This window comes from Podarcis bocagei (genome assembly GCF_964188305.1).
Source record: "Podarcis bocagei genome assembly, chromosome: 5".
NCBI lineage: Eukaryota > Metazoa > Chordata > Lepidosauria > Squamata > Lacertidae > Podarcis > Podarcis bocagei.
This window is the reverse complement of record NC_138129.1, coordinates 1015908-1040734: the sequence shown is the minus strand read 5'-3', so window position 1 is coordinate 1040734 and position 24827 is coordinate 1015908. Positions and strand designations below refer to the sequence as shown.

The 24827-nt window shown below is 52.7% G+C and overlaps 2 protein-coding genes across 2 annotated transcripts; one reads left to right on the top strand and one right to left on the bottom strand.

The window, feature by feature from the left end:
- Positions 1–297: 297 nt before the first annotated feature.
- On the bottom strand, positions 298–7647 carry NEURL2 (neuralized E3 ubiquitin protein ligase 2). The gene is made up of 2 exons (XM_081196692.1): positions 6925–7647; positions 298–1681 (listed from the first exon to the last, which is right to left on the bottom strand). The coding sequence occupies exons 1-2, from the start codon at positions 7610–7612 to the stop codon at positions 1566–1568; spliced, it is 804 nt and encodes a 267-aa protein (XP_081052818.1). The 5' UTR covers positions 7613–7647; the 3' UTR covers positions 298–1565.
- Positions 7648–13245: 5598 nt separating this feature from the next.
- On the top strand, positions 13246–24827 carry CTSA (cathepsin A; the record flags this gene model as incomplete). Its single annotated transcript, XM_081196408.1, has 14 exons — positions 13246–13436; positions 14292–14406; positions 16302–16352; positions 16766–16852; positions 16937–17092; positions 18330–18421; positions 18898–18982; positions 19136–19227; positions 19486–19564; positions 20392–20540; positions 20668–20743; positions 20922–21011; positions 23720–23824; positions 24256–24827. 14 exons carry the CDS (start codon positions 13246–13248, stop codon positions 24337–24339), a joined length of 1452 nt encoding a protein of 483 aa, XP_081052534.1. The 3' UTR covers positions 24340–24827.

Sequence of the window (24827 nt, the reverse complement as noted above, 5' to 3'; positions counted from 1 at the left end):
GCCCATCGAGTCCAGCCTCCTGTTCTCACAGCAGCCAACCAGATGCCCATTATGGGAATCCCAGAAGCAGGATCTGAGCACGAGCGATTCTCCCGTCAAGCAGTTTCCAGCAGCTTGCAGTCAGAAGCAACGCTGCCTCCTGTGGAAGCGAGTTCCATAGGTTATGTGCTATCCCCAGATGTGGGTCCCCAGATGTTGTTGAACTACAACTCCCATCACCCCTAGCTAGCAAGGCCAGAGCTCCCGGATGATGGGAGTTGTAGTCCAAGAACATCTGAGGACCCACAGGTGGAAAACCACTGCAAAAGTCCCAAACACTGCAGCCGTTCTCCACCCCCTTGATCGTTTCATTGCCATTTACGCTGCCATTTATGTACTGCAGTATCAGGGCAATAAAACCAAGCTTCCCTCGCTTGGGGGGCCTCTGCTGCATAACCAGGAGGGAAAGGGAGCTGAGGTTGCAGGAAAGGGACACTCCCAGGACTTGTTGCTGTTCTAAGGTAGCTTTTATTGAACTGGCATGACTTCCATAAAGCCTAGTGTGCGATGCGCCCCCCCCTTTCCCCACAGCAGCAACACCTTCTGGGCCTCGGAGGTCTACATTTGAGAGCCAGTGTGGTGTAGTGGTTAAGAGCGGTGGACTCATAATCTGGGGAACCGGGTTCGCTTCCCCACTCCTTCACATGCAGCTGCTGGGTGACCTTGGGCCAGTCACACTTCTTTGAAGTCTCTCAGCCCCACTCACCTCACAGAGTGTTAGTTGTGGGGGAGGAAGGGAAAGGAGAATGTGAGCCGCTTTGAGACTCCTTAAAGGGAGTGAAAGGCGGGATATCAAATCCAAACTCTTCTTCTCCTACATAGTGCATTTCTTCCATAAACACACTACTGTGATGTCGGGTCAGAACAACAGCGGGCTGCTGGGGAACCCACAAAAGTGGAGCGCGTGGCCCTACAAACTTCACACGCTTGCGTAGAGCTGCTCCCTCGCCTTAGCTTTACACGTGTGCAGAAGTTAAGTCACCTTCTCGGAGGGAAAGTATGCCGTTGTTCTGAGAGCTGGATCGGCGAGAAAAATAGGGCACTTCCTCGCTTACCAAACTCGCTCAAGGCTGAATTTTTCCTGCAGAAACATTCTTGGCATGTTCTGAGTAAGCAGATTCCCCTAGTGATCTTTTTTTAAAAATCTCTTCGCATGTAGGCTGTCTGTCAGAGCATATTCTGTAGTTCCCAGTACACCTAGAAACAGGGCAGTTGGCCGGTGCTTCCAGTTCACTGCTACATCTTGCCATCTGAAAATCAGATCCTCCCTTGGACTGTTCCTGCTATTTCAGGGTCCTGATGTTGTTTGGAGGGCTGGGGCTGGTGGTCTTGCCCCTTCAGTGAGTCTCTCGCCATATACGTGGCTCCCCAGTGGCTATGTGGGAAGTGAGGCCCATAAGGCTGGCATTCTGGGGACAGAGCAAGGACGAAGCGCGGCTTCACTGCTCTCGGCTTGTTCTTGCGGACCCTCCGTCAAGTCTCTTGGGTGGGCGACTCATGCAGGTGAAGAAGAAGCCTTGGTCACTTCACTCATATTTGCAGAAGTTCTTCAGCGATGGAGGGAGGTCGAGCCCATCGATGTCTAGCCGGTGGGCAATGTGCTTCTGGATGGCCAGCCGGCAGAGGGTCTGCAGGGAGGGGACTGGGAGGAAAAGAAGAGAAAGAAGGGGACTTGGCTGTGAGACAACCTCAGCATGAGGATTGGGACACGTTCCTCTTGTCTGGAGAGAGCACCCACCCCACCCCAGCCCTAGCAAGACAAGAAACCTTCTGTAGGTAAGAGCTGTTCAACTGTGGAACGGCTGACCTCAGAAGGTGATGGAGGTATTTAAAACAGGTTGGATAGCCATCTGTTGGGGATCCTTTAGCTGCGATTCTTGCCTTGCAAGGGGCCCAATCCAACTCTACAATTCATCGATGACACTGACCAAAGAGCTCCCTCAATGCCTGAACAGCTCAAGGGAACACAGTGGCTGTTGCAAGAGCCCTTAGAAGTACTCCTAGGCTGGGGCATTAGGCAGGAGGCAGCATCCCTACAGCTCTGGAGAGACCTTCCAGCTGAGGCTCAGTGAGAGTGACATGTTTCCTCCTTGCCCATGAGGAGGAAGGAGCACCATCAAGAGCCTGGCTGCCTTGCCAGCTCCCACTGAGGGCAGAGGAGCAGCTGGTGGGCCTGGGCTGCTGCAATGCCGTTGTTTGGAAAGGCAGGTAGTTCAGCCTGGCAACACATCTGAATGTGTGTGCCCCAGTTTGCTCTCCTGCCAAGACCTCCTTCCCCTGTGAGTCTCCATCTGCAAATCCCCAGAGCCAAGTGACTCAAGAGGGAATGGAAGCCCCTTTTGACTGCGCCCTTGCTGGGCAACGTGAGGAGACCGTTCCTCTTCCTGCCTGCCTGTTTGTAATGAGTTTTCCTGCCTCGGTGGTTCGCCTGGCCTTTCGCCCAACAGATTCACCCGGGCAGCATTTTCGAGCCTCGTTCTTGCAGCAGATTCCTGTCCTAAAGCTTTTGCTTGGGCTTCTTCAGTGCCCCGCACCCCTGGCGCTTATGGTTAAGATGGCCCTGGGCTTGTGAATGTTTTTGTTAAGATGAAGGCTTGATATGTATAAGCCCATGGAGGGCCGGCCCATGGGGGGCACCATGCCACTTTGGCATGGGGAACCAACTTCCCCCTTCGTTCCTCACCCACTTTGCCAGTATGTACATGCCAAAGACAAGCTGCGCTCACACCTTGGGTGAAAACCTCCCTTTGGCTCCCTGTCAGAGGCAGCATCTCTCTTCACCTCCTGGTGCTTCCAGACATAACTTCCATGTTCCTAACACAACAACCGGGCTTGTTTTGCTAACGCTGCTGCCTCCCTTTCAACGCCCTAAAGGCTCCTGAAGACTGAAAAACACCAAGCGGCCTGACACTCTGCTAATACACTCGGACTGCTTTCGAAGTGCGAGCTGAATCCTCCAGCAATGCAAGACTCTGTGGTTTGGTTACCATAAGGACATGAGAAGAGTCTGCTGTATCAATTGTGACACGAAGGCTGGCAACATCAACCCCAGTGTGTGGGAATCCTTTGCAGGTGACCGCAGTGCCTGGAGGCAGACATTCACAGCAGGAAGCAGAGGAGGAACGACCGCTGGGAGAAGCGCAGAAAGGAAAAAAAAACGCCCTGGTGCATCTGTAGCAGCACAACTGGACGCCTTCCTTTGCCCCAGCTGCAACAAAACATGTCTCTCCCATATTGGTCTCTGCAGCCACAGAAGCCTTCTTGTTTGGACAGGTCTCATCCAGAGGTGGGGGCCTGAACTGAGGTGGGGCATCAACCCTGCCTTGGGCTTAATGCTTCTTGCATGCCTTTCCCAGGTTACCGGGAAGCAGAGGGGGGAGGAATTTGCATGCAGGCCAAAGAGGAAATTGGCACACCTCTCCAAGGAGGTTTGTTCACAGCCTGACATCCCAGAGACACACAAAAACAAAACAAAAAAAAGGCCTTTGCGGAACTAGACCCAGTTCTCAGTGTGTTTTGGTGAAACTCCTTGCCAAAGAATGCGGTGGAAGTCTTTTATAATATTTTAACTAGGATTTATATAGTGTAATGTTTGAAGTATGAATTTGGAATAATTGATTATGAAAAGTATTTTTCCCCCTTCATTCTTTTTCTTGTTTCTTTCTTTTACCTTTTGTCTTTCTTCTTTTCTAGTCTGCGTTCTGGAAAATTGTGTAGATGAATGTTTTACTGTATGGTTATGTATTGTTTCTATTTCTTTTTTTCTTTTCATTTTTTGGGTAACATTTAATAAAATTTAATAATAATAATAATAATAATAATAATAATAATAATAATAAAAGAAGGAAGCTGCACTGCAGCAGAACATTGTTGCTAAGAGGCATCAGATATTTAACTTGAGAAATTGATGCTCGGAAATGCGTACTCAGTTTTTTGACTGCAAAATGGACCCCCCTCCCCATTTCAAGAAGAAATGTAACCTCCAGGTATCTTTTAAAGACTACCCTAAAAGGCGGAAAGGAAACGCTCCAAGTTACTCGGAAGTTGGTGTCCTTCACTGGAGGTTTTTGGGTGGGGCTTGTTAGGTGTGATTCCTGCATGCTGGGGGTTGGTCTGGATGACCCTGAGGGATCCCTTCCAACTCTGCAGCTCTGATTCTGTGATTCTATATTCCCTGGTTCCAGCAAATCTGTGGAGCCTCCCACTGTTCCCACACACGACGCTGAAAGCACCTTTGGCCTCCCATCCTCTCTGTGCGAATGTCAGCTAGAGAAGGAAAAGGTCCTTTCTGGCCAAGGAAGGCCTTGCACTGCAGGAGGATTCCCACACTTGCCAGCTCATCTTTCTTTGCAGCTTCATGGGGCACAGCGGGCAAAGCCAGGCAAGGACCTCCGCGATTTGGCACTGGGCATGGAATGGCCGGAACCTGGAGGAAGTGGAGCTAGGCTTTCTCTGCAGCACAATGAGCCCTCATGCCTGGCCCTCCGCAGCCTCTCTCTCTGCAGGGCTCACTCTCTGTTAACACCAGAAGAGCTTGCTGGATCAGGCCAGGGACCCATCTAGTCCAGCATCCCAGCCTCACAGAGGCCAGCAGGATCCAAGCCCACAAGCAGGACCCGAGTGCGAAAGCGTTCTCCAATGGTTGTTCAGAGATAGACTGTCCCTGGGCCTGGAGGTTCTGCTATCACAACAAGCCTCCATAGGAAGAGGGTGCAGGATCAGGCCCATGGCCCGCCTGGCCCAGCATCCAGATCTCACAGTCGCTGAGCAGAGAAACGCCAAAACAGGATTCAGGCACAAGAACATTGTGGAGGCAGAGCAGAGCCGCTGCGGCTGGCAGCCCTCAGTAGCTTTATTTTCTTCTATGAATTGGTCCAATCCTCCTTGAAAACCAAAACATCTTGGAGGTCCCGGGCCACAGGGAGGTTCGGCTGGCCTAACCAGAGTCAGGGCTTTTTCAGCTGTGGCCCCGATCTGGTGGAACGCTCTGCCATAAGGGACTTGACATCTTTCCGCATGGCCTTCAAGACACAACTGTTCCACCAGAGCTTTGGCCAAGGCACAGCCTGACCCCCTCTCTCCTTCTGTAATCCTCACAGAACTCTAGCCCAGTGGTGGCCATTAATTTGATTTTGAATTTATTTTAGAATGAATTAATTTTAGAATGCTGTGTTACTTCTATTGTTGTTAGCCGCCCTGAGCCCGGCTTTGGCTGGGAAGGACGGGATATAAATAAAATATTATTATTATTATTATTATTATTATTATTATTATTATTATTATTATTATTATTATTATTTTGATGGCCATTGCTGCCTCCTGTGGAAGGGAGTTCCGTAGGTTAACTACTGAATGCCACCTGCAGCTAAGCCACAGCAAGCCCCGTGGGGTGGCTGCATTCCATGGCCTCCCCAAACCTCGCACCCGGCCCACCACCTTCCTCCTTGCCTGGGCAGGAGAACCACTGGCCACAAAGGCAGGCAGGCAAAGGGGCAAGGGCTTTGCCAGTGTGGCAGAGAAAACAAACCCTCCCTAAAAATAGATCCCTTGCGCACATGGGACTGAAGAGAGCGGCCAGCGCGGGATGCTTGCTAATTATACCCCTGCTCTGTTTGCCAACAGATAATGCGGCCAGAAACACCTCCTGGATCTCCCTGAGCCCCGGATTCAGATTACGAGAAAGGAGAGCGTCTTTCTGGCGGCAAGAGTGGTTGGCGCTCTTGATCTGTGCTTCCCGGGGCTAGAAGACCCTTTGGGGTCCCGCATCCCTAGGATTCTGCAATCCTCTTTGTCAGGCTCCCTCCCGGATCCCTGCCTCTCTGGCTCCAACACCTCCTGGTCTCTCTGCTCCCAGGCGATTGGGCTTGACATTCAGACAGCCTGTTTCAGAGCGTCCAAGGCGCTTTGTTGTCTTCTCATAATACAGTGGTACCTCGGGTTAAGAACTTAAATCGTTCTAGAGGTCTGTTCTTAACCTGACACTGTTCTTAACCTGAGGCACCACTTTAGCTAATGGGGCCTCCTGCTGCCGCCATGCAATTTCTTTTCTCATCCTGAAACAAAGTTCTTAACCCGAGGTACTATTTCTGGGTTAGCGGAGTCTGGAACCTGAAGCGTATGTAACCTGAAGCGTCTGTAACCCAAGGTACCACTCTACTTAGACTAGCTTTGGCAATTGAATCAGTGCGGACGGAGGGAACAGGGGCTTCGGTCTCCCAGTGACAAGAAACGCACCTGGAACATCCAGAGTTATCGCTCCATCTCATTCCTGCCACTAGGCTGGACCAACCTGCTGTGATTCCTGCACGGCAGGGGGGTGGGACCAGATGACCCCTTGGGACCCCTCCCAGCTCCACAATTCTAGGATTCTCCTGCCAGCCACTCTTCAAAGTGTCTTATTTGTATGGACAGCGTTAAACCTCCCTCTCCTCCTGCCTTCTTATATCAGCGGCAGACCCCTTTGGGGCAAGGCTCGCTTTCTCTGTCCATCGCCCCCCACCCTTCCTAAGACGACCCAGCAGCCGGCTGCCTGCTTCTGGGCTTGACCACCTCCTCTCTCCCTCTCCCCTTCACCTGAGTAGCCCACCCAGCTGTTGCCTTGGGGCCACCAGGATCCAAACCTCCAGAAAGTCTCCCTTCTTGTGACAATGCCATCCACCAGCTCTGATCTGCCTAGGAAGCTGCCTCGTGCAGTCTGCCCATTGATCTATCTAGCTTAGTACGGCCTACACTGACAGGCAGCAATGGCCTTCCAGGATTCCAGGCAGGAGTCGGCTCTCCCAGCCCCACCGGGAGAGGCTGCCATGAGCCTGCTCCACCTTTGAGCTACGGCCCTTTGCCCCATGGTCCGGGGGCCATGCCAGTTTGAGAGCTGAGGATACCTACATCCGTATTCCACCTGGATGAGGCGGACGCTCTTGGTGGAAGCAAAGATGTCGACCACGGCGTAAAGGGGCCGGGAGCCCGGGAGGCCTCTGGCGCTGGGACCCATGTCCTCCCCGTTGATGACAATGTGCATGTCGGCTGTCCCGTCCGGCTGCGGGGCGAACAGCACCCCGATCCTGCTCCTCCGGGCTGTGGCAGGCAGCACGTTGGTCCTGTACAGGTCATCCAGGAGGTGGCTGTAGCGGCCTGGCCTGCTGCGGCCCACCAGCTTGTCCCGAGGGATCCTGACCTTCTCGATGAGCAAGTAGGGGTCAGAGAAGAAGCCCCTCACCCGGGCGGAGGCCTCTTCCCCGGCAGCGTCCTGGGTGACCCGGTTGTGGTTGCGGGTGATGGCGAAGACCCAGCTGTCGCCCAGGTTGACCAGGTCTGGCAGGGAGTACTCGGGCACCGTCTCCAGGCTGCGAGGGTCATGGGCGGTCAGCCCTACCCGCAGGTGGCCGCACCAGCCCAGCTCCTTCTCCTCAATCTCCACCAGGAAGATCTGCCCGGGCGCCAGGGGCTCCCGGCTGAAGCAGACGCCATTGGCGAAGCTCTCCACGCGGGTGGCCTGGGTGCCCGAAGGGTCGACGCAGACATTGGCCCCATGGATTCGGTGGAAGCGGGTGGGCGGGTGGCCTGCAGCACTCATCCCTGGGCTTCTCGTGGGCAGGACTGAGGCTATTTTAAGGGGGCTCCGAGTCAGGGCAGCTGCTGTCGCCAGCACACTTGAGGTCTCCAAATAGGGAATGGTGTGGGCTGGTAGGAGCTGGCCGGGTCCTAATGTCCTGTGAGTTGCAAGGAAAGGGCAGCCTGGCCTGCTACAGAATGGAAGCCCTGGGCATCAGGGTGGCACAACAGAGGGCACCATGTGCTGCTTTTGGGTGTGGGCAATGCCAGCTTGCTTCAGCCAGCGTATAATTATTTGATGGACGGCAATGCCATGAGGTGTGGTAATAATAATATTTTTTTTTATTTATACCCTGCCATTCCCGGTTCAAAAACCGGGCTCAGGGCAGCTAACAACAAATTTAAAACACCTAATTGTAAAAGCAGCATAAAATACAGTATAAAAGCATGAATAACGATAAAATTCAAAGTTCAGAAATCAATTCAGTGGAAATCCATCTAATAAGCGTTAGATAATAGAAGAGTGACTAGTGGGGTGCCACAGGGTTCTGTCTTGGGCCCGGTCTTATCAACGACTTGGATGATGGACTCAAAGGCCTCCTGATCAAATTTGCAGATGACACCAAACTGGGAGGGGTGGCTAACACCCCAGAGGACAGGATCACCCTTCAAAACGACCTTGACAGATTAGAGAACTGGGCCAAAACAAACAAGATGAACCTTAACAGGGAGAAATGTAAAGTATTGCACTTGGGCAAAAAAAAATGAGAGGCACAAATACAAGATGGGTGACACCTGGCTTGAGAGCAGTACATGTGAAAAGGATCTAGGAGTCTTGGTTGACCACAAACTTGACATGAGCCAACAGTGTGACGCGGCAGCTAAAAAAGCCAATGCAATTCTGGGCTGCATCAATAGGAGTATAGCATCTAGATCAAGGGAAGTAATAGTGCCACTGTATTCTGCTCTGGTCAGACCTCACCTGGAGTACTGTGTCCAGTTCTGGGCACCACAGTTCAAGAAGGACACTGACAAACTGGAACGTGTCCAGAGGAGGGCAACCAAAATGGTCAAAGGCCTGGAAACGATGCCTTATGAGGAACGGCTAAGGGAGCTGGGCATGTTTAGCCTGGAGAAGAGGAGGTTAAGGGGTGATATGATAGCCATGTTCAAATATATAAAAGGATGTCACATAGAGGAGGGAGAAAGGTTGTTTTCTGCTGCTCCAGAGAAGCGGACATGGAGCAATGGATCCAAACTACAAGAAAGAAGATTCCACCTAAACATTAGGAAGAACTTCCTGACAGTAAGAGCTGTTTGACAGTGGAATTTGCTGCCAAGGAGTGTGGTGGAGTCTCCTACTTTGGAGGTCTTTAAGCAGAGGCTTGACAACCATATGTCAGGAGTGCTCTGATGGTGTTTCCTGCTTGGCAGGGGGTTGGACTCGATGGCCCTTGTGGTCTCTTCCAACTCTAGGATTCTATGATTCTATGATTCTAGGAACACACATTCTTCTTTGGCAATCCCTCGTAGCCAAGTAAGATTGTCTTCCATAAACACGGTCTTAACAATGAGTCTGTAAGTGACTGTGGGGGCCAATTCTGGATCCACACGTCCTTCCACAGTGGGGACATAGGTTTCCCGGCAGGAGCTGATCACGCTGTGGATTTGCCAAGCGTGCCTTCCTCCTGGCATGTTTCTCCCTTGTGTCCTGAGTGTGAGTGGTTTCACAAGAGTCTGGCTTGCAAGGGATCCTCCTCCCTCCTCCCTCGGAGTCCCTCGCCAAAGCCCAGCTTATCGTGCTGCCTGAAGAGCTCAGAGGAGGGAGGGAAGGAAGACTAAAATGAAGAAAATGAATTTTGATAGGGAGAATCGAAGCTCAGGTTCTGCACTCAGGAATCCTCTGACGCATAAATACAGGCTGGGGGGGCACCTGTTTCAAGTAGTAGGAAAGAATTGGGGGGGGGTTCTTTGGAGACCACAAGTTTAACAAGAGGTGGGGTCCCTGATTTTTAAGCAGGGGTTGGGTGGCCATCTGCCAGGGATGCTTTCCCTGTGGTTCTGGCATTGCAGGGGGTTGGACTAGATGACCCTCGAGGAAGGGTTGCCCCACGAAAGGACTTCCCCCTACATTTCTGGGATTCAGCCACCAGAAACAGTGTCTGGCCAGATTCTGGCGTATTTCCTTTACATTAGCTGAAAAACTTCTTTTCCTTTTGCTCTGGTGCTCGGATCCTGCTTGCGGGCTTCCGATAATAGACCTCTGGCCGGCGCCTGCGAGAACAGGATACTGGACTGGCTGGGCCCCTGGCCTGATCCAGCAGTCTCTTCTGATGCCCTCCAGTTCTTACGCCAATTCTCTGGCGCACCAGGCGCCTGGTGAGCCGTCCATGAGCCACTCTCCCCAGAATCAGCCATGGATGACTCAGAGTTGGGGGGCAAAGAGCTGTGGAAGCTGATAAACTGACAGGCCTTGTCATGATGGGGATGAGCTTCTGCAAGGATGAGTATCCTTTCAGCAGATGGCCTGAGGCAACGGGCCATTGGCCCAGCAAGCCTTTGGCCACCACAACTGGCCTGGCCAGTCTCCCCATCACAATCCCGTGTCCCCTCCCGGGGGGACCTTGTGACTTTAGTTCTGTGCCCAGAGGAGGAAGTGCCTCTTCAAAGAACAGCAGGTGCTTCTTGTGTGGGTGGAGAAGTTGCTCCCTGAAATGGCGACATTTGCATCTGGAGGGTGATGCTTGCACAACAGGGATCAGCTGCTTGTGACCCAACGGGGAAACTGACGTCACACTTGGGGTTTAAGCCACAAACGTCCTTCCCTAAAAACCTACCTTCCTTCCACCTGCTCTCAGACAGCTGAAGTCAGTTGAGACGGCTGGCCTGCTCCCCAAGGAAGGTCTGGCCATTTTCTTGAATCCTCAGCCATTCTGTTCAGGCTTGTCCCACCAGTTAATAATAATAATAATAATAATAATAATAATAATAATAATAATAATAATAATTTATTTATACCCCACCCATCTGGCTGGGCTTCCCCAGCCACTCTGGGCGGCTTCCAACAAAATATTAAAATACCTGTAGATCCCTGGCAGAGACATCACCTTGCCAACAAAGGCCCGCATAGTTAAAGCTCTGGTTTTCCCAGTAGTGATGTATGGAAGTGAGAGCTGGACCATAAAGAAGGCTGATCGCCGAAGAATTGATGCTTTTGAATTCTGGTGCTGGAGGAGACTCTTGAGAGTCCCATGGACTGCAAGAAGATCCAACCGATCCATTCTTAAGGAAATCAGCCCTGAGTGCTCACTGGAAGGACAGATCCTGAAGCTGAGGCTCCAAGACTTTGGCCACCTCATGAGAAGAGAAGACTCCCTGGAAAAAAGACCCTGATGCTGGGAAAGATGGAGGGCACAAGGAGAAGGGAACGACAGAGGACGAGATGGTAGGACAGTGTTCTCGAAGCTACGAACATGAGTTTGACCAAACTGCGGGAGGCAGGGGAAGACAGGAGTGCCTGGCGTGCTCTGGTCCATGCTCCTCCAGCACCAGAATTCAAAAGCATCCATTCTTCGGTGATCAGCCTTCTTGATGGTCCAGCTCTCACTTCCATACATCACTACTGGGAAAACCATAGCTTTAACTCTACGGACCTTTGTCGGCAAGGTGATGTCTCTACTTTTCAAGATGCTGTCTATGTTTCTCATTGCTTTTCTCCCAAGAAGCAGGCGTCTTTTAATTTCGTGACTGCTGTCACCATCTGCAGTGATTATGGAGCCCAAGAAAGTAAAATCTCTCACTGCCTCCATTTCTTCCCCTTCTATTTGCCAGGAGGTGATGGGCCCAGTGGCCATGATGTTCGTTTTTTTGATGTTGAGCTTCAGACCATATTTTGCGCTCTTCTCTTTCACCCTCAATAAAAGGTTCTTTAATTCCTCCTCACTTTCTGCCATCAAGGTTGTGTCATCTGCATATCTGAGGTTGTTGATATTTCTTCCGGAGATCTTAATTCCAGCTTGGGATTCATCCCGCCCAGCCTTTCGCATGATGAATTCTGCATATGAGTTAAATAAGCAGGGAGACAATATACAGCCTTGTCGTCCTCCTCTCTCAAGTTTGAACCAATCAGTTGTTCCATATATATTACTAAAAAGGAAACAAGCTACCCGTAAGGGGTCTGCTGCATCTGACAAGCGGCCCAATAGCAGGTCCCATAGCCTGCTTCTCCTGGGAGCCCCCCAGATGCCCCCCAAGGAGGAAGGAGGGCAACAGGCCCCCCTGTGTTGCTCACCCTGCCATCCCAGCATATTAGGAACATGCACGAAGCTGCCTTCGGCCGAGTCGGATTCCATCGACCATAGCAGCCAACTCCGAGGGGCTGAGGTCCCTTCAGGGCCCCCAATAAAATATTTGAGCCCCACCCCAAGTTGATGGGCATTGCCATTCAGATGATGGGCATGTGCACCCAAGTTTGGCCAACACGGGGTTACTGCTTTCGGTTTGATTTTATATGTTGTAATCACCCTGAGACCTCCGGGTATAGGGTGGCGTATAAGTTGAATAAATCATAATAATAATAGTGCTTTTTTCTAAATATATATATATATAAATGTTTAGGGATGCTCTCATTTTTAGTCTAGAAAATCATCATTTTATAGTTCAAATTGGGGGAAAGGGAATACAGGAGACTGAGGTTTTTAAAGTCATAATTAGGAAAAATTCTAGTAATCAGAAATAAAAGAAACAGTACACAAGAAGTAAACAAGGAGGCCATTGCGAGGATAAAGGAAGTCTTGTATTTTTAGGTTATGCTTTCTTTGTGTAAGGGGATAGGAGTTTAATTTTGAGAATGAAATTGTCAATGGTGGTGGGTGGGTGGGCTTGTTTGTTTGTCTGTATGAGTTGTTGTGGACTATGTTGTAAATAAATAAGTACAGTAAATGGACAAAAATACAAAGATTTATAAAATGTTTAGGGGTATGTGTCCCCTTGCGTCCCCCCAGAAAAAAGCACTGATAATAATAATAAAAAATAAGTAATTAAAAAAAATATAATTATAATTATCTGTGGGATTGAGTGCAGGTATGTTTGAACATTTCAAAGGATTGTATGAAATGTATGTTTGTATGCTTGTATATTGGCAATATGTGTGTATTAATGCTGAATTATTTTAATAATAAATACTTTTTTAAAAAAATTATAATGCAATGAATAATAATTAAACTAATAATAATAATAATACTGACCGTGAAGGGCCCTTGCTCTGTCAGGGGGTCGGCGATGTAGCTAATAATAATGATAATAATTTTGTAAATAATAAACCTTCTTCTTCTTGTTTCTGTCGCGCGCCGCTCCGCGCAGGAGATTACGGTAGCGAGGGCGCGTCGCGTACGGTCAATACGGCCCCGCGACGGCGGGGGGGGGGAGAGGGCGCTGCGTGGCTCCGATTGGCCGCCCGTCCCTGGGGCCCCGCCCCTCTCTTCCGTGTCGTCAGCTGACCCGCCCGGGCCATATGAGCGCGGGTCACGCGCGCGCGGCCCCAGTCGAGCCAAGGCAAGCCAGGGAGGGAAGCGGGGCGGCAGGGCGGGCGGGTCCGGCTGGATGCCCTCGAGGGGTCCCGCTGGCAGGGTCTGATCTCTCTCTCTCTCCTCGCAGATGCCGCCTCTCCGCGCTGCTGCCTCTCCGATGCTGCTGCTGCCGCTGCTGCTTCTCCTCCTCCGCGGCGCTGCCCAAGCGGCGCCCGCCGGGCACGAGGTCACCTACCTGCCGGGGCTGGCCAAGCAGCCCGCCTTCAAGCACTACTCGGGCTACCTGGACGCCGAGAGCGACAAGCACCTGCACTACTGGTAGGTGGGGCGGGGAGGGGGGCTCGCACCTGGGGCCCGCGGGGCCAGAGCTCTCAGCTTTCAGGCTGGAAAAGAAAGGATCCGCAGCCGCAAAAAGAAGGGATCCGCAGCCTCGAAAATAAGGGATCTGCAGCCTCGAAAATAAGGGATCTGCAGCCTCGAAATTAAGGGATCCGCAGCCTCAAAAATAAGGGATCCGCAGCCTCGAAATTAAGGGATCTGCAGCCTCGAAATTAAGGGATCTGCAGCCTCGAAATTAAGGGATCTGCAGCCTCGAAATTAAGGGATCTGCAGCCTCGAAATTAAGGGATCCACAGCCTCAAAAATAAGGGATCTGCAGCCTCGAAATTAAGGGATCTGCAGCCTCGAAATTAAGGGATCTGCAGCCTCGAAATTAAGGGATCAGCAGCCTCAAAAATAAAGGATCTGCAGCCTCGAAATTAAGGGATCCGCAGCCTCAAAAATAAGGGATCCACAGCCTCACCTGTCCCAGGGACAGTCTATGGGATACAGTGGTACCTCGGGTTACAGATGCTTCAGGTTACAGACTCCGCTAGCCCAGAAATAGTGCTTCAGGTTAAGAACTTTGCTTCAGGATGAGAACAGAAATTGTGCTCCGGGGGCACAGCAGCAGTGGGAGGCCCCATTAGCTAAAGTGGTGCTTCAGGTTAAGAACAGTTTCAGGTTAAGAACTGACCTCCGGAACGAGTTAAGTACTTAACCCGAGGTACCACTGTATCTAACAACCCAGGATAGCAGCGGGAAACGGCGCTGGACTAAGGGGATTTCCCACAAAAAAAGGGGAGCTTGACAGCTCTGCCTGGGGCTGCTCACCTCCTTCCGCCTCCCTTGCAGGTTCGTGGAGGCGCAGGGCAAAGGCGACGCAGACAAGCCCCTGGTGCTGTGGCTGAACGGCGGGCCCGGCTGCAGCTCCATCGCCGGCCTCCTGACAGAGCATGGGCCCTTCACGGTCAGTATCCGGGACTGATGGAGGGGGGGGGCAGGGGCGGGATCTGGTGGGCAGGGGATCCCTTTCCCCTGGAGCAAGTGGGGAAGCTCTGGGCATTTGCTATGCCAAGGCGGGAGAGAGCCAGGCATGGAAATCTGCATTTCTGTTGCAATTGCTTTTGGAGGTGTGATTGCTGCCTTGAGTTCCTTTGGGGGGGGGAGAGCAGCAGCATATGGATTTGATACAGTCAATGGCAATAATTTATTTAACTTTTTTTTTAATTCGCTATCCATATTTATAACAAACAAATAGAAAGAAAACATCCTAACTGTAATAATTCCACTTTTGTTAACATTGTTGGGTGCCTTCCTCGAGTCCCCCTGGCTGAGTTTCCGTATAAATCATTGTAGCAGTTTTCCAAAACTATTTTCACATAAAATTTACTTGGTCGATTAACATCTTTCTCAGTAGCAATAATTTAGAAGAGTTCCGTGGGATCCGGCCAAAGGGGCCCCGGAGCCCAGCACCCTGTTTTCCCAGGGGCCAACCGGGCCCCCCTGAGAAGCCCGCAAGCAGGGCCACAGTGCCACACAGCCTCCAGCGCCTGGTTTGCAGAGGCCTGTTGCTCCTGACCGGAGTTAGAAATTCAGATATATATATATATGGTGGCCCCAAATGGCTCCTTAAACCAAGGTTGCCGTCGTCCCAATGGAATGTCTAGTTGCCATTTGGGACCAAGGCAGCTCTAAAGTCTCGTTTTTCAAATGGCAGACTGACTTGTGATTCTCAGTTAAACATCCGGCTAATTCAGAGGACAGTCTTGAGCCAGGCTAAGAACTCTGAGAACCGAAAACAGAAAAGTCGCTTGATCCAGAGACATTCCACCCAAATATTGGCCTATTCCAGCCTCTTTCTCTGAATGGTGACTGCTCCTGCTCGGGCCACACAGAAAAAGCAGTTTGGTTCCTGAATGTTTTAGTGATTGTACAGCTAAAATATAATGGATCAAATTCTACAGAGTGGGGTAATAAATGTGTTTAAACGGTCCCGATCCAAGGCAGGCTCATTTGAAACACACAGGGGAGATTCCGTATATCTTTCTTGACTAGTAGCCATTGCTAGCCTTATTCACCTCTTCCTGACAGTAAGAGCTGTTTGACAGTGGAATTTGCTGCCAAGGAGTGTGGTGGAGTCTCCTTCTTTGGAGGTCTTTAAGCAGAGGCTTGACAACCATATGTCAGTAGTGCTCTGATGGTGTTTCCTGCTTGGCAGGGGGTTGGACTCGATGGCCCTTGTGGTCTCTTCCAACTCTAGGATTCTATGATTCTATGAAACACACGGGAGATTCCCTATATCTGTCTTGACTAGTAGCCATTGCTAGCCTTATTTGCCTCTTAAGAATTTGTCTAACCTTCTTGTAAAGCTGTCCAGGTTTGTGGCCATGGCTGCATCTTTGAGGCTGATGCCACAACTGGCCTAGCGGTTCCTTGTTCTCCAAGCTGTGGCGCTTTCAGGGTGGGAAGGTGCACGCCAGCCGTGGGTGACGAGAACTCAATCAGCGTTTATGAGATCAGCCACCCGCCTGCGCTTGGCTTGTGACGAGGAGGATAATCTCTTGAGAGCCTGGAAGTGCAATTGTTTTCCAGTATCACTCATCACAAATAATGGCCTGTCAGCTCCCTTTGCAAAATAAATAATCTGAATTGGAAGTTAATTGGGATGATGCACCACGAGGTGACTCAGATTCGAAACCTGAATGTGTGAACTTTCTCACCGTGAGGCCGGCTGCCTCCTGATTTGCCCAGGCCTGCTCCGCACAGAGCCTTGCAATAAGGATCTGCTGCGATTTGGGTCACCGGAGAGGGAATCCCCTTGCCTTGTGTCGCAATAACAGCCCCTTCTCCCTCCCTTGGCAGATTCAGCCTGATGGATCCACTCTGGGATACAACAACTATGCCTGGAACAAGGTGAGGCCTCCTTCCTCCCCCATCCGTCAAGGGGGTCCCTAAGAAATGCTTGCTGGGAATCAAAATAGAATTCCTGGCTCTTTCTGAAAGGGCAGTGGCAGCAAAGGATCCCGTTGCCTGTCTCTGGGCAGCTAGAGAGCCAGTCTGGCGTGGCGGCTGGAGTGTCGGAACAGGACCCGGCAGACCAGGGTTTGAATCCCCACTTGGCCACATGCAGCCCATTGGCTGTGACCAGTCAGTGCTGCCTCACAGGGTGGTTGTGGGAATAAAATGAGGAGGGGGAGAATCCTGGACACTGCCTTGAGCTCCTGGGAGGAAAAAGGTGCAGTGAATGAAACCAAGCACTTGAGGGCACCAGGTGTAGGTCGCCCCCTGGTGGGTGAAAAGTGACTTGCTGTCACCGTCTCTTTCAGCTGGCCCACATCCTGTACTTGGAGTCCCCCGTTGGGGTGGGCTACTCCTACTCCGATAGCCAAGACTACCGGACCAACGACACCGAGGTGTGTATTGTGGACTGGGAGGGGGCCCTGGGGGCTTCCGTTCCCTTACCTGCCGTGCGCTCACTTTCCCCCTCCCCCCGGCAGGTGGCTCGCGTGAACTACCTGGCCTTGAAGGAGTTCTTGCGCCTCTACCCGGAATACAGCAGCAAGGACCTCTTCCTCGCCGGGGAGAGCTACGGCGGGATCTACATCCCCACGCTGGCGCAGTGGGTCATGCAGGACCCCAGCCTCAACTTGAAGGTGTGTCTCTGCGGGGTCCTCTAGGGGGAGGAGGAGGAGGAGGACCAAGGGCTGGGCTGGGGATCGGGGCCTCTGCATCCTCTGCCTGACAAAGGAGGCGGCTGCCACTCACCTGCTCTGGAGGATTTCAAGATCCTGGCGCTGAGCCTGCGCTCGAAAGAGTCGTGGGTGGCAGCCGCGTGCAGAGGCTCCTCAAAGGCCGCCTGCTTCATCTGTCCCAGGAGCTCCGGAGGAACCAGTCTCAGCTGGCAGCTCCTTCCAGAGGAACGAGAACGGACTCCCTCGGAATGTGGCGCCTCGCCTTCCTCGGAGGTTTTTAAGCAGAGCTTGGGGGGCCATCTGTCAGGGATGCTTGAGCTGAGATCCCTGCATCGCAGGGGGGTTGGGCTGGATGACCTTGGGGGGGTCCCTTCCAACCCTACAGTCACGTGATTTTGATTCTAGAAGCTGCTTTAGCTTTGGGGACGAGGGCGGAGAGAAGCGCACAAAGGTTTGACTCTCAGGCCGCTGGGATTTGAGGGTACCCAGTGGAATCTCTGGGCGGTTCAGTTCATGGCAACGGTTGTGATGTTTAAGGCAGCTTTGGCTGGGTCAGAGCTTCAGCAGCCGCTGGGGAAGCCACAAAAAGTGGAGGCGGCAGGTCTGTAAATCGCAGAGGCATTTTCTCACCTTGACACACCTGTGGAAATTAAGTCACAAAGAAGGCAGAGTTGCCATCGGGTAACTAAGCAACAGCCTGGTTGGGAAGCAAGAAGGGAGATCCCGGGCTCAGAGGAAGAAGCGTCTGGGCCAGAAACTCAGCGGAAATTACTTCACTCGCGTCTTCCTAGGACCTTGTGGCTCCTTTCACAACAGCCCAGGGAGCAAGCTTGTTTTCTCCTGCTTTCTGAAAAACTTAACGATGGGAAGAGTTGTTGGGCAGTGGAACGGACTCCCTGGGAAGACAGTGGACTCTCCTGCTCTGGAGGGTCATAAACAGAGGTTGGGGGGGGGCATTTTCCAGGGGGTTGGACTAGATGACCCTCGGCTCCCTTCCAGCGCTATGATTCTGTGGTTTTAACACTATAAGCTCTCTGTTGGGGAATATACATCAACACGTTTTCCACGGCAGCAGAGCAAAGGAGAGCTCAGCTTTCCAAATGTAAGAGAAACATGCCACGTTTTGTGAGGGCAGCCCCTTCTCGCTCGGGTGCCAAGGGGTCTTCCTCGCTGATGGGGCTGTGCCTGTGTTTTCCAGGGAATCGCAGTGGGCAACGGGCTCTCCTCCTACGAGACCAATGACAACTCCCTGGTTTACTTCGCCTACTACCACGGCCTCTTGGGGAGCAGGTGAGAGTCTGCTGGCTTGGGGTGGGGGCTGCGTCCTTGGGTGCAGAAGAGGGCAGTCTGAATTGCTGTTCAATTGGGCCTTATCAGAAAGACTTGTTTGCCACGCAAAGGTTGCAAAAGGAACTTCCCTCGTGTTTCTTACATCGGGGAACGTGGAAGCGATTTCCCATTGCCTGCTGCACAAACAGATCTTCAGAAAGTCTAGCTCAGCAATTAAGTTCCTAAATGCAGAGATAAGAGCACACTTGGAACATTTTAGTCGTGGCGAATGCGCGGTGCAAATATGTGATGCCGGAAGGGCAACAACAGTTTATGTTTCTGCATTGTGAAAAATTGATAGAATTAAGTTCTTTGATGGAGAAGATGGGCAGTGGGGAGGGAGTGGAAGGGGAGAAACAGGGGTCTGCTTTGGCTGGGGGGGCGGCATGGCCAAGCCCAGGGCTTTGGTGTGACGATGGTTCTGCCTCTTCCTGCAGGCTCTGGTCGGACTTGCAGGCCTCGTGCTGCTCTGGCGGGAAGTGCAACTTCCACGACAACAAGAACCTGAACTGCACTCTTGGGGTGAGTGGAGGGCAGCTGGCCAGGGCATCTCTCCCTGCCCCCGAACCCACTTGTGGGGCACTGCCTGGTCAGAGGAGTGGGGCTGGGCCCTCTCTTTCTCTCTCTCCATTTCCTCCTGGCTGGAGCCTTGCATTTCCCTGTGTCTCGTTGCAGATGGCGGAGGTGATCCGTATTGTGGACGAGTCCGGCCTCAACATCTACAACCTGTATGCCCCGTGTGCTGGTGGAGTGCCTGGGAGCTACAGGTAGGCTTGGCTGCTGGCAGGTTCGCTCCCCAGTGAGATGCGGGGACTGCCTTATAAGCCACGCCCAACTCCAGCGCCCGCTGCCCTGCCCTGGGTGGGTGAGAGTGGCAGGAGGTGCCAGAACGTCAGGCAAGAGCTGAAGCTCCGGGATTCTTCAGCGGTGGTCCCTGCGTGGGAGGGGGTTGGGCTGGATGACCCTTGGGGAACCCTTCTGGCTCTGTGAGGTGAGACTAAGCGGGACCCTTCTTTGGCTTCCAGGTACAATGATGGGATGCTGGTCAGCTACGACCTGGGCAACAACTTCATTCGGCAGCCGCTGCGTTCCTCTTGGAGGGAGGTGAGAGCAGCTCTCTAGAGGTTGGGGGGGCATTCCGTCTCCAATTCCCCTTGGCGTCAGGCTCTCCCCTCGAGTGTAGAGGCAGAGGGGGCAACAGGCCCAGCTCAACGCTTTCCAGTTGGGCAGACCCGGAAGACAGAGAGAGAATTGGGGGGGGGGTGGCTTGTGAGAGGACACCTGTATCCGTTACCACCACAAAATCGCCCCCCTCCCTCAGCCGTCGCTTCCGCCAGTGGCCTAGCAGACCTGAGCATGGAAATACTTATGTCGTCTTGGCGGGGAGGGTCAAAGGCATGGGTAGGCAAACTAAGGCCTGGGGGCCGGATCCGGCCCAATCGCCTTCTAAATCTGGTCTGCGGGTGGTCCGGGAATCCGTGTGTTTTTAAATAATAATAATAATAATTTTTATTTATACCCCGCCCTCCCCAGCCAAGGCCGGGCTCAGGGCGGCTAACAAGCAAAAATAAAAACAAGTTGAATGAATACAACTTAAAAACAAGATTAAAATACAGCATTAAAATATTGAAACATTAAAATATTAAAATGCAGCCTCATCACAGGAGGAGAAAGAAAAAAGAAAGGTTGAGTAGAATGTGTCCTTTTATTTAAAAGGCACCTCTGGGTTATTTGTGGGGCATAGGAATTCGTTAATTTTTTTCTCCAAAATATAGTCCGGCCCCCCCACAAGGTCTGAGGGACAGTGGACTGGCCCCCTGCTGAAAATGTTTGCTGACTCCTTGTCAAAGGGCAGCTTCTAGCAACCAGAGCAGCTGCTGGCACCTTCAGCATACTTACTTTGAAATGTGTTCGCCCCCCCTCTGCCCCAGTTCCTACTCACCTTGCCGGTCGCAAGTAACAAGGCTCGCCTGGACCCCCCCTGCATCAACACCTCGTCCCCCACCACCTACATGAACGACCCCCAGGTGCGCAAGGCCTTGCACGTTAAGGACAATGCCCCGGAATGGCAGATGTGCAGGTGAGAGAGGACAGGTGGGGGGGGGACGGCACAAAGGTGGCCTCTGGAGGGGAGGAGGCCTTGACCTGGCCTGGGACTGCGCAGCTCCACCCCACCCCTCCTAACGCTCCTTGCCCCCCCCTTCCAGCTTCCCCGTCAGCCGGGGTTACAAGCGCATCTACATGACGATGAACGACCAGTACCTGAAACTGCTTGGTACCATGGTGAGTCTGTGGAGGTTGAGGGAGGGAGCCCCCTGTGGGGTTTCTCCATTGCAGGGGGTTGGACTGCTAGGCCCTTGGGACCCCTCCTCAGGACCTGGGGGCGGGGGAGACATGGGTGGGCTGCCCCAGAGAGCACCAGTGGGCTCCACTAACTCCAGACTGGCCCTCCTGCCCTCAGAAATACCGCATCCTGATCTACAACGGCGACGTAGACATGGCCTGCAACTTCCTGGGGGACGAGTGGTTTGTGGACTCCTTGCGCCAGAAGGTGGGTTGAGCCAGGAGCCGTGGGGGGCTGCTTGGAGAAGGGTGCCACCCACGGGCCCCTGTGCCTTTCAGCGGGACCCCTTCCCTCCAGGGCTGCTGAAGGACAGAAGAAGATCAGAAGGTCCTGGGGCGCTTCCTCCCCTCCACCTGCAGGTTCTGCTGGAAACTAGGCATCCAGAGCCTTTGGAAAGGAGGGAGCCAGTTTGCAGGGTTGGAGTTCCCTTGGTGTGAACTCCCCATCTTTCTGGAGGGTGTGTGGGGGGGTGACGTCTGGCCACTGCTCCCTGGAGACTGGGTCGGACCGAGGCTGCATCAGGTGTGTGCCTCCTGGGAAATGCCTCAGCCGCTTCTGCAGTGAACCACGATGTCCTTCCCACAGTGCCTTGTCACACTGTGGAACTCACCGCCACAGGACACCAACCTGGACGGCTTTAAACAAGGATTAGATATCTTAATAATAATAATTTATTATTTATATACCACCCATCTGGCTGAGTTTCCCCAGCCACTCTGGGCTGCTCCCAATTGAGTGCTAAAAATAATACAGCATTAAATATTAAAAAGCTTCCCTAAACAGGGCTGCCTTCAGATGTCTTTTAAAGATAAGATAGCTGCTTATTTCCTTCGCATCTGAAGGGAGGGCGTTCCACAGGGCAGGTGCCACCACCGAGAAGGCCCTCTGCCTGGTTCCCTGTAACTTGGCTTCTCTCAGTGAGGGAACCGCCAGAAGGCCCTCGGCGCTGGACCTCAGTGTCTGGGAAGAATGATAGGGGTGGAGACGCTCCTTCAGGTATACAGGACCGAGGCCGTTTAGGGCTTTAAAGGTCAGCACCAACACTTTGAATTGTGCTCGGAAATGTACTGGGAGCCAATGCAGATCTCTCAGGACCAGTGTTGTGGTCTCGGCAGCCGCTCCCAGTCGCCAGTCTGGCTGCCGCATTCTGGATTAATTGCAGTTTCTGGGTCACCTTCAAAGGTAGTCCCATGTAGAGCGCATTGCAGCAGTCCAAGCGGGAGATAACCAGAGCATGCACTGCTCTGGCGAGACAGTCCGCGGGCAGGTAGGGTCTCATTCTGCGTCCCAGATGGAGCTGATAAACAGCTGCCCTGGACACAGAATTGACCTGCACCTCCATGGTCAGCTGTGAGTCCAAAATGACTCCCAGGCTGCGCACCTGGTCCTTCAGGGGCACAGTTGCCCCATTCAGGACCAGGGAGTCCCCCACAGCTGCCCGCCCCCTGTCCCCCAAAAACAGTACTTCTGTCTTGTCAGGATTCAGCCTCAATCCATTAGCCGCCATCCATCCTCCGACCGCCTCCAGGCAGATGCTGGAAACCACAGGAGGGAAGAGGGGCTTTTGTGCTGGGATCCTGCTTTTGCTGGTTTCCCACAGCAGGGGCACCAACTTGGGCCCCAGGTTTGGGTACCCAATGGCACTTGCGCCTTAATGTGACGTCATGGCTTCACGGTGCCTGACAGGGCCTGGGATGTGGTCTCCGAGCCTCGCAAGACCTCCAACGTGACTCCCACCTTGCGCTGTGGGTGCCTGGGCCCCCAGAGCCCCCTATAGTTGGCACCCGTGTCCCACAGTGAGGACAGGGTGCTGGACTGGGTGGGGCCCCAGCGGTCTGATCCGGCAGGCTCTCCTCAAGTTCTTACAGACCCTAATTGGGAAACCAGGAATGGAAGAACTTGGAAAGCTGGGGGCTGCCAGCTCCCATATTTTGGGGGGAATACTTCGTTCCTCTTTCCTCCTGTTCACCCAAACATTCAAATGTTGCTCTAGCCCAGTCTGTTTCCAGGGACGGAGGGGCGAGAGGCTTTGCACTTGCTTTCTGTTCCACGTTTTCTCTTTCGGTTCTGCTTTCCGACACAAGTGAGCCGCGAAATGCAGAGCCCCTCCTTGCATGTTTTGAGGAAGCCGGCTGGTTTTAATTTAACCTCAGCACCACCAAGAAGCTGGCAAGAACCACTCTTAACCCCCAGCCAGCTTTTCGCCTAAGACAGTAAGAGCGGACTCCATCTGATGGTGGTCTGAGGACTCTCCTTCCTTGGAGGATTTTAAGGTCCATGAATAACCATAGTTTAGAGGCCTCGGGCCCTAAGGAAGTCAGACTATCCTCCCCCAGGGCCAGGGCCTTCTCAGTGGTGGCTCCGACCTGGTGGAATGCTCTGTCCCATGAGACCAGGGCCCTTCAGGATTTAACTTCCTTCCGCAGGGCCTGTAAGACAGAGCTATTCCACCTGGCCCTTAATTTGAATTCAGACTGATCTTTTATTCTCCTTCCTTCCCTCCCCGCTGCCCCAGGGATCCCACAGCTAACTCTCCCCTGGTCTCCTCGCTGGCCCAAATAGGACTAATTTAGCCAGATAGCCCTGGTGATCATCTAATGTTTATTGGATGGATTTTCCCCGTAAATTGATTTTTAATTCTGAATTTATTGTTGTTCACGTTTTATATGGTATTTTATGCTGTTTTTTGTTGCATCAATTAAGTGTTTTAACTTTGTTGTTAGCCGCCCTGAGCCCGGTTTTCTGAACCGGGAAGGACAGGGTATAAATAAACATTTATTTATTATTATTAAAGCAGAGGTTGGGTGGGCATCCGCCAGGGATTCCTGAGCTGCGATTCCTGCCTTGCAGGGGGTTGGACTAGATGTCCCTGGGGGGTCCCTTCTGGTTCTAAGAACAGGGTCTCTGCTTGGCAGGTGCAAGTGGCCCGGCGGCCCTGGATCTACGCGGATGAGAACGGGCAGGACCAGATTGGCGGCTTCGTGAAGGAGTACACCAACATCTCCTTCCTCACCGTCAAGGTAAGTGGTCCAGGTGTGTCTGTGGCTGGACTCCCGGCCAGGGCATCATTTCTGCCCCCTGGAAACCCTTCGGCCACCCCTAACCCCCTCTTTTCTTTTTCCTTTCTCCTTTTGTGATGGAACTCCTTATTTGGGGACTTCCCTGGCTTTTTTCTGGCTCATGTAGGACCAGTCTGGATAGTTAGCCTTGGTGAAGACTTGACGTTTTCATCCCCAAAAGTTTTTGATTGAGTTTCCACTGAAACGAGGCTGCATTTTAATATTTTAATGTTAATCTTGTTTTTTAAAGCTGAATTTCAATCAGTTGTTTTTATATTGGGTGTTAGCTGCCCTGAGCCTGGTCTTGGCTGGGGAGGTGGGGTATAAATAAAAATTTATTGTTATTATTATTATTTATAACCCTGCCATGTTCTCCGATCTCCGACCCACAGGGAGCAGGTCACATGGTGCCTTCGGACCGCCCAAGACCCGCCTTCAACATGTTCCAGCGCTTCATCACGGGGCAGCCCTTCTAGCCCTCGCCTCGTGGCGCCCTCTTCCGCCTCCGAGGGGAACTGCGTCCTCCGTGCGTCCGCACCCCCTGTGCCAAGGTGGCAGCTGGGACCTCCCGCAGGGCCGCTTGCCCCCCGTTGCCAGGCGCTGGGGAGGCACAAGGACTCTCCTGACCCTCCGCCTTCCGGCCGCTCTCCTGGGCTTCCAGGCTGCCCCTGGGGGCTGGGGTGGGGTCCGCCGGGCCCCCTCTTCCTCCTCCTCTCCTCCTGGGGCAGCCCTCCCCTCCCTCCCCAGCACTGCCTGTGGGGTTTTTGCACTGCCTTTGGGGAGCAGGGTGAGACCTGCCTCCCTCTCCCCCCTTGCACCCCTAACGGGACCACCTCTCTCAGCCTTAGTTCTCGGTCAGTCTTGACGAAGGGATCTGAATCACTGGTGAAAGAAAAGCCGCTCCTGGGCTGCACCCGCGTCTCTGGGCCGGGGCCCACGATTAAAACTTATTTTTCTAAGGGGA

Coding starts and splice junctions, on each gene's coding strand:
- NEURL2 (XM_081196692.1), bottom strand. CDS start 7,612: ATGAGTGCTGCAGGCCACCCGCCCACCCGCTTCCACCGAATCCATGGG. Junction 1,682..6,924: donor CATCCAGGTGGAATACGGAT/GTAGGTATCCTC, acceptor TTTTCCTCCCAG/TCCCCTCCCTGCAGACCCTC.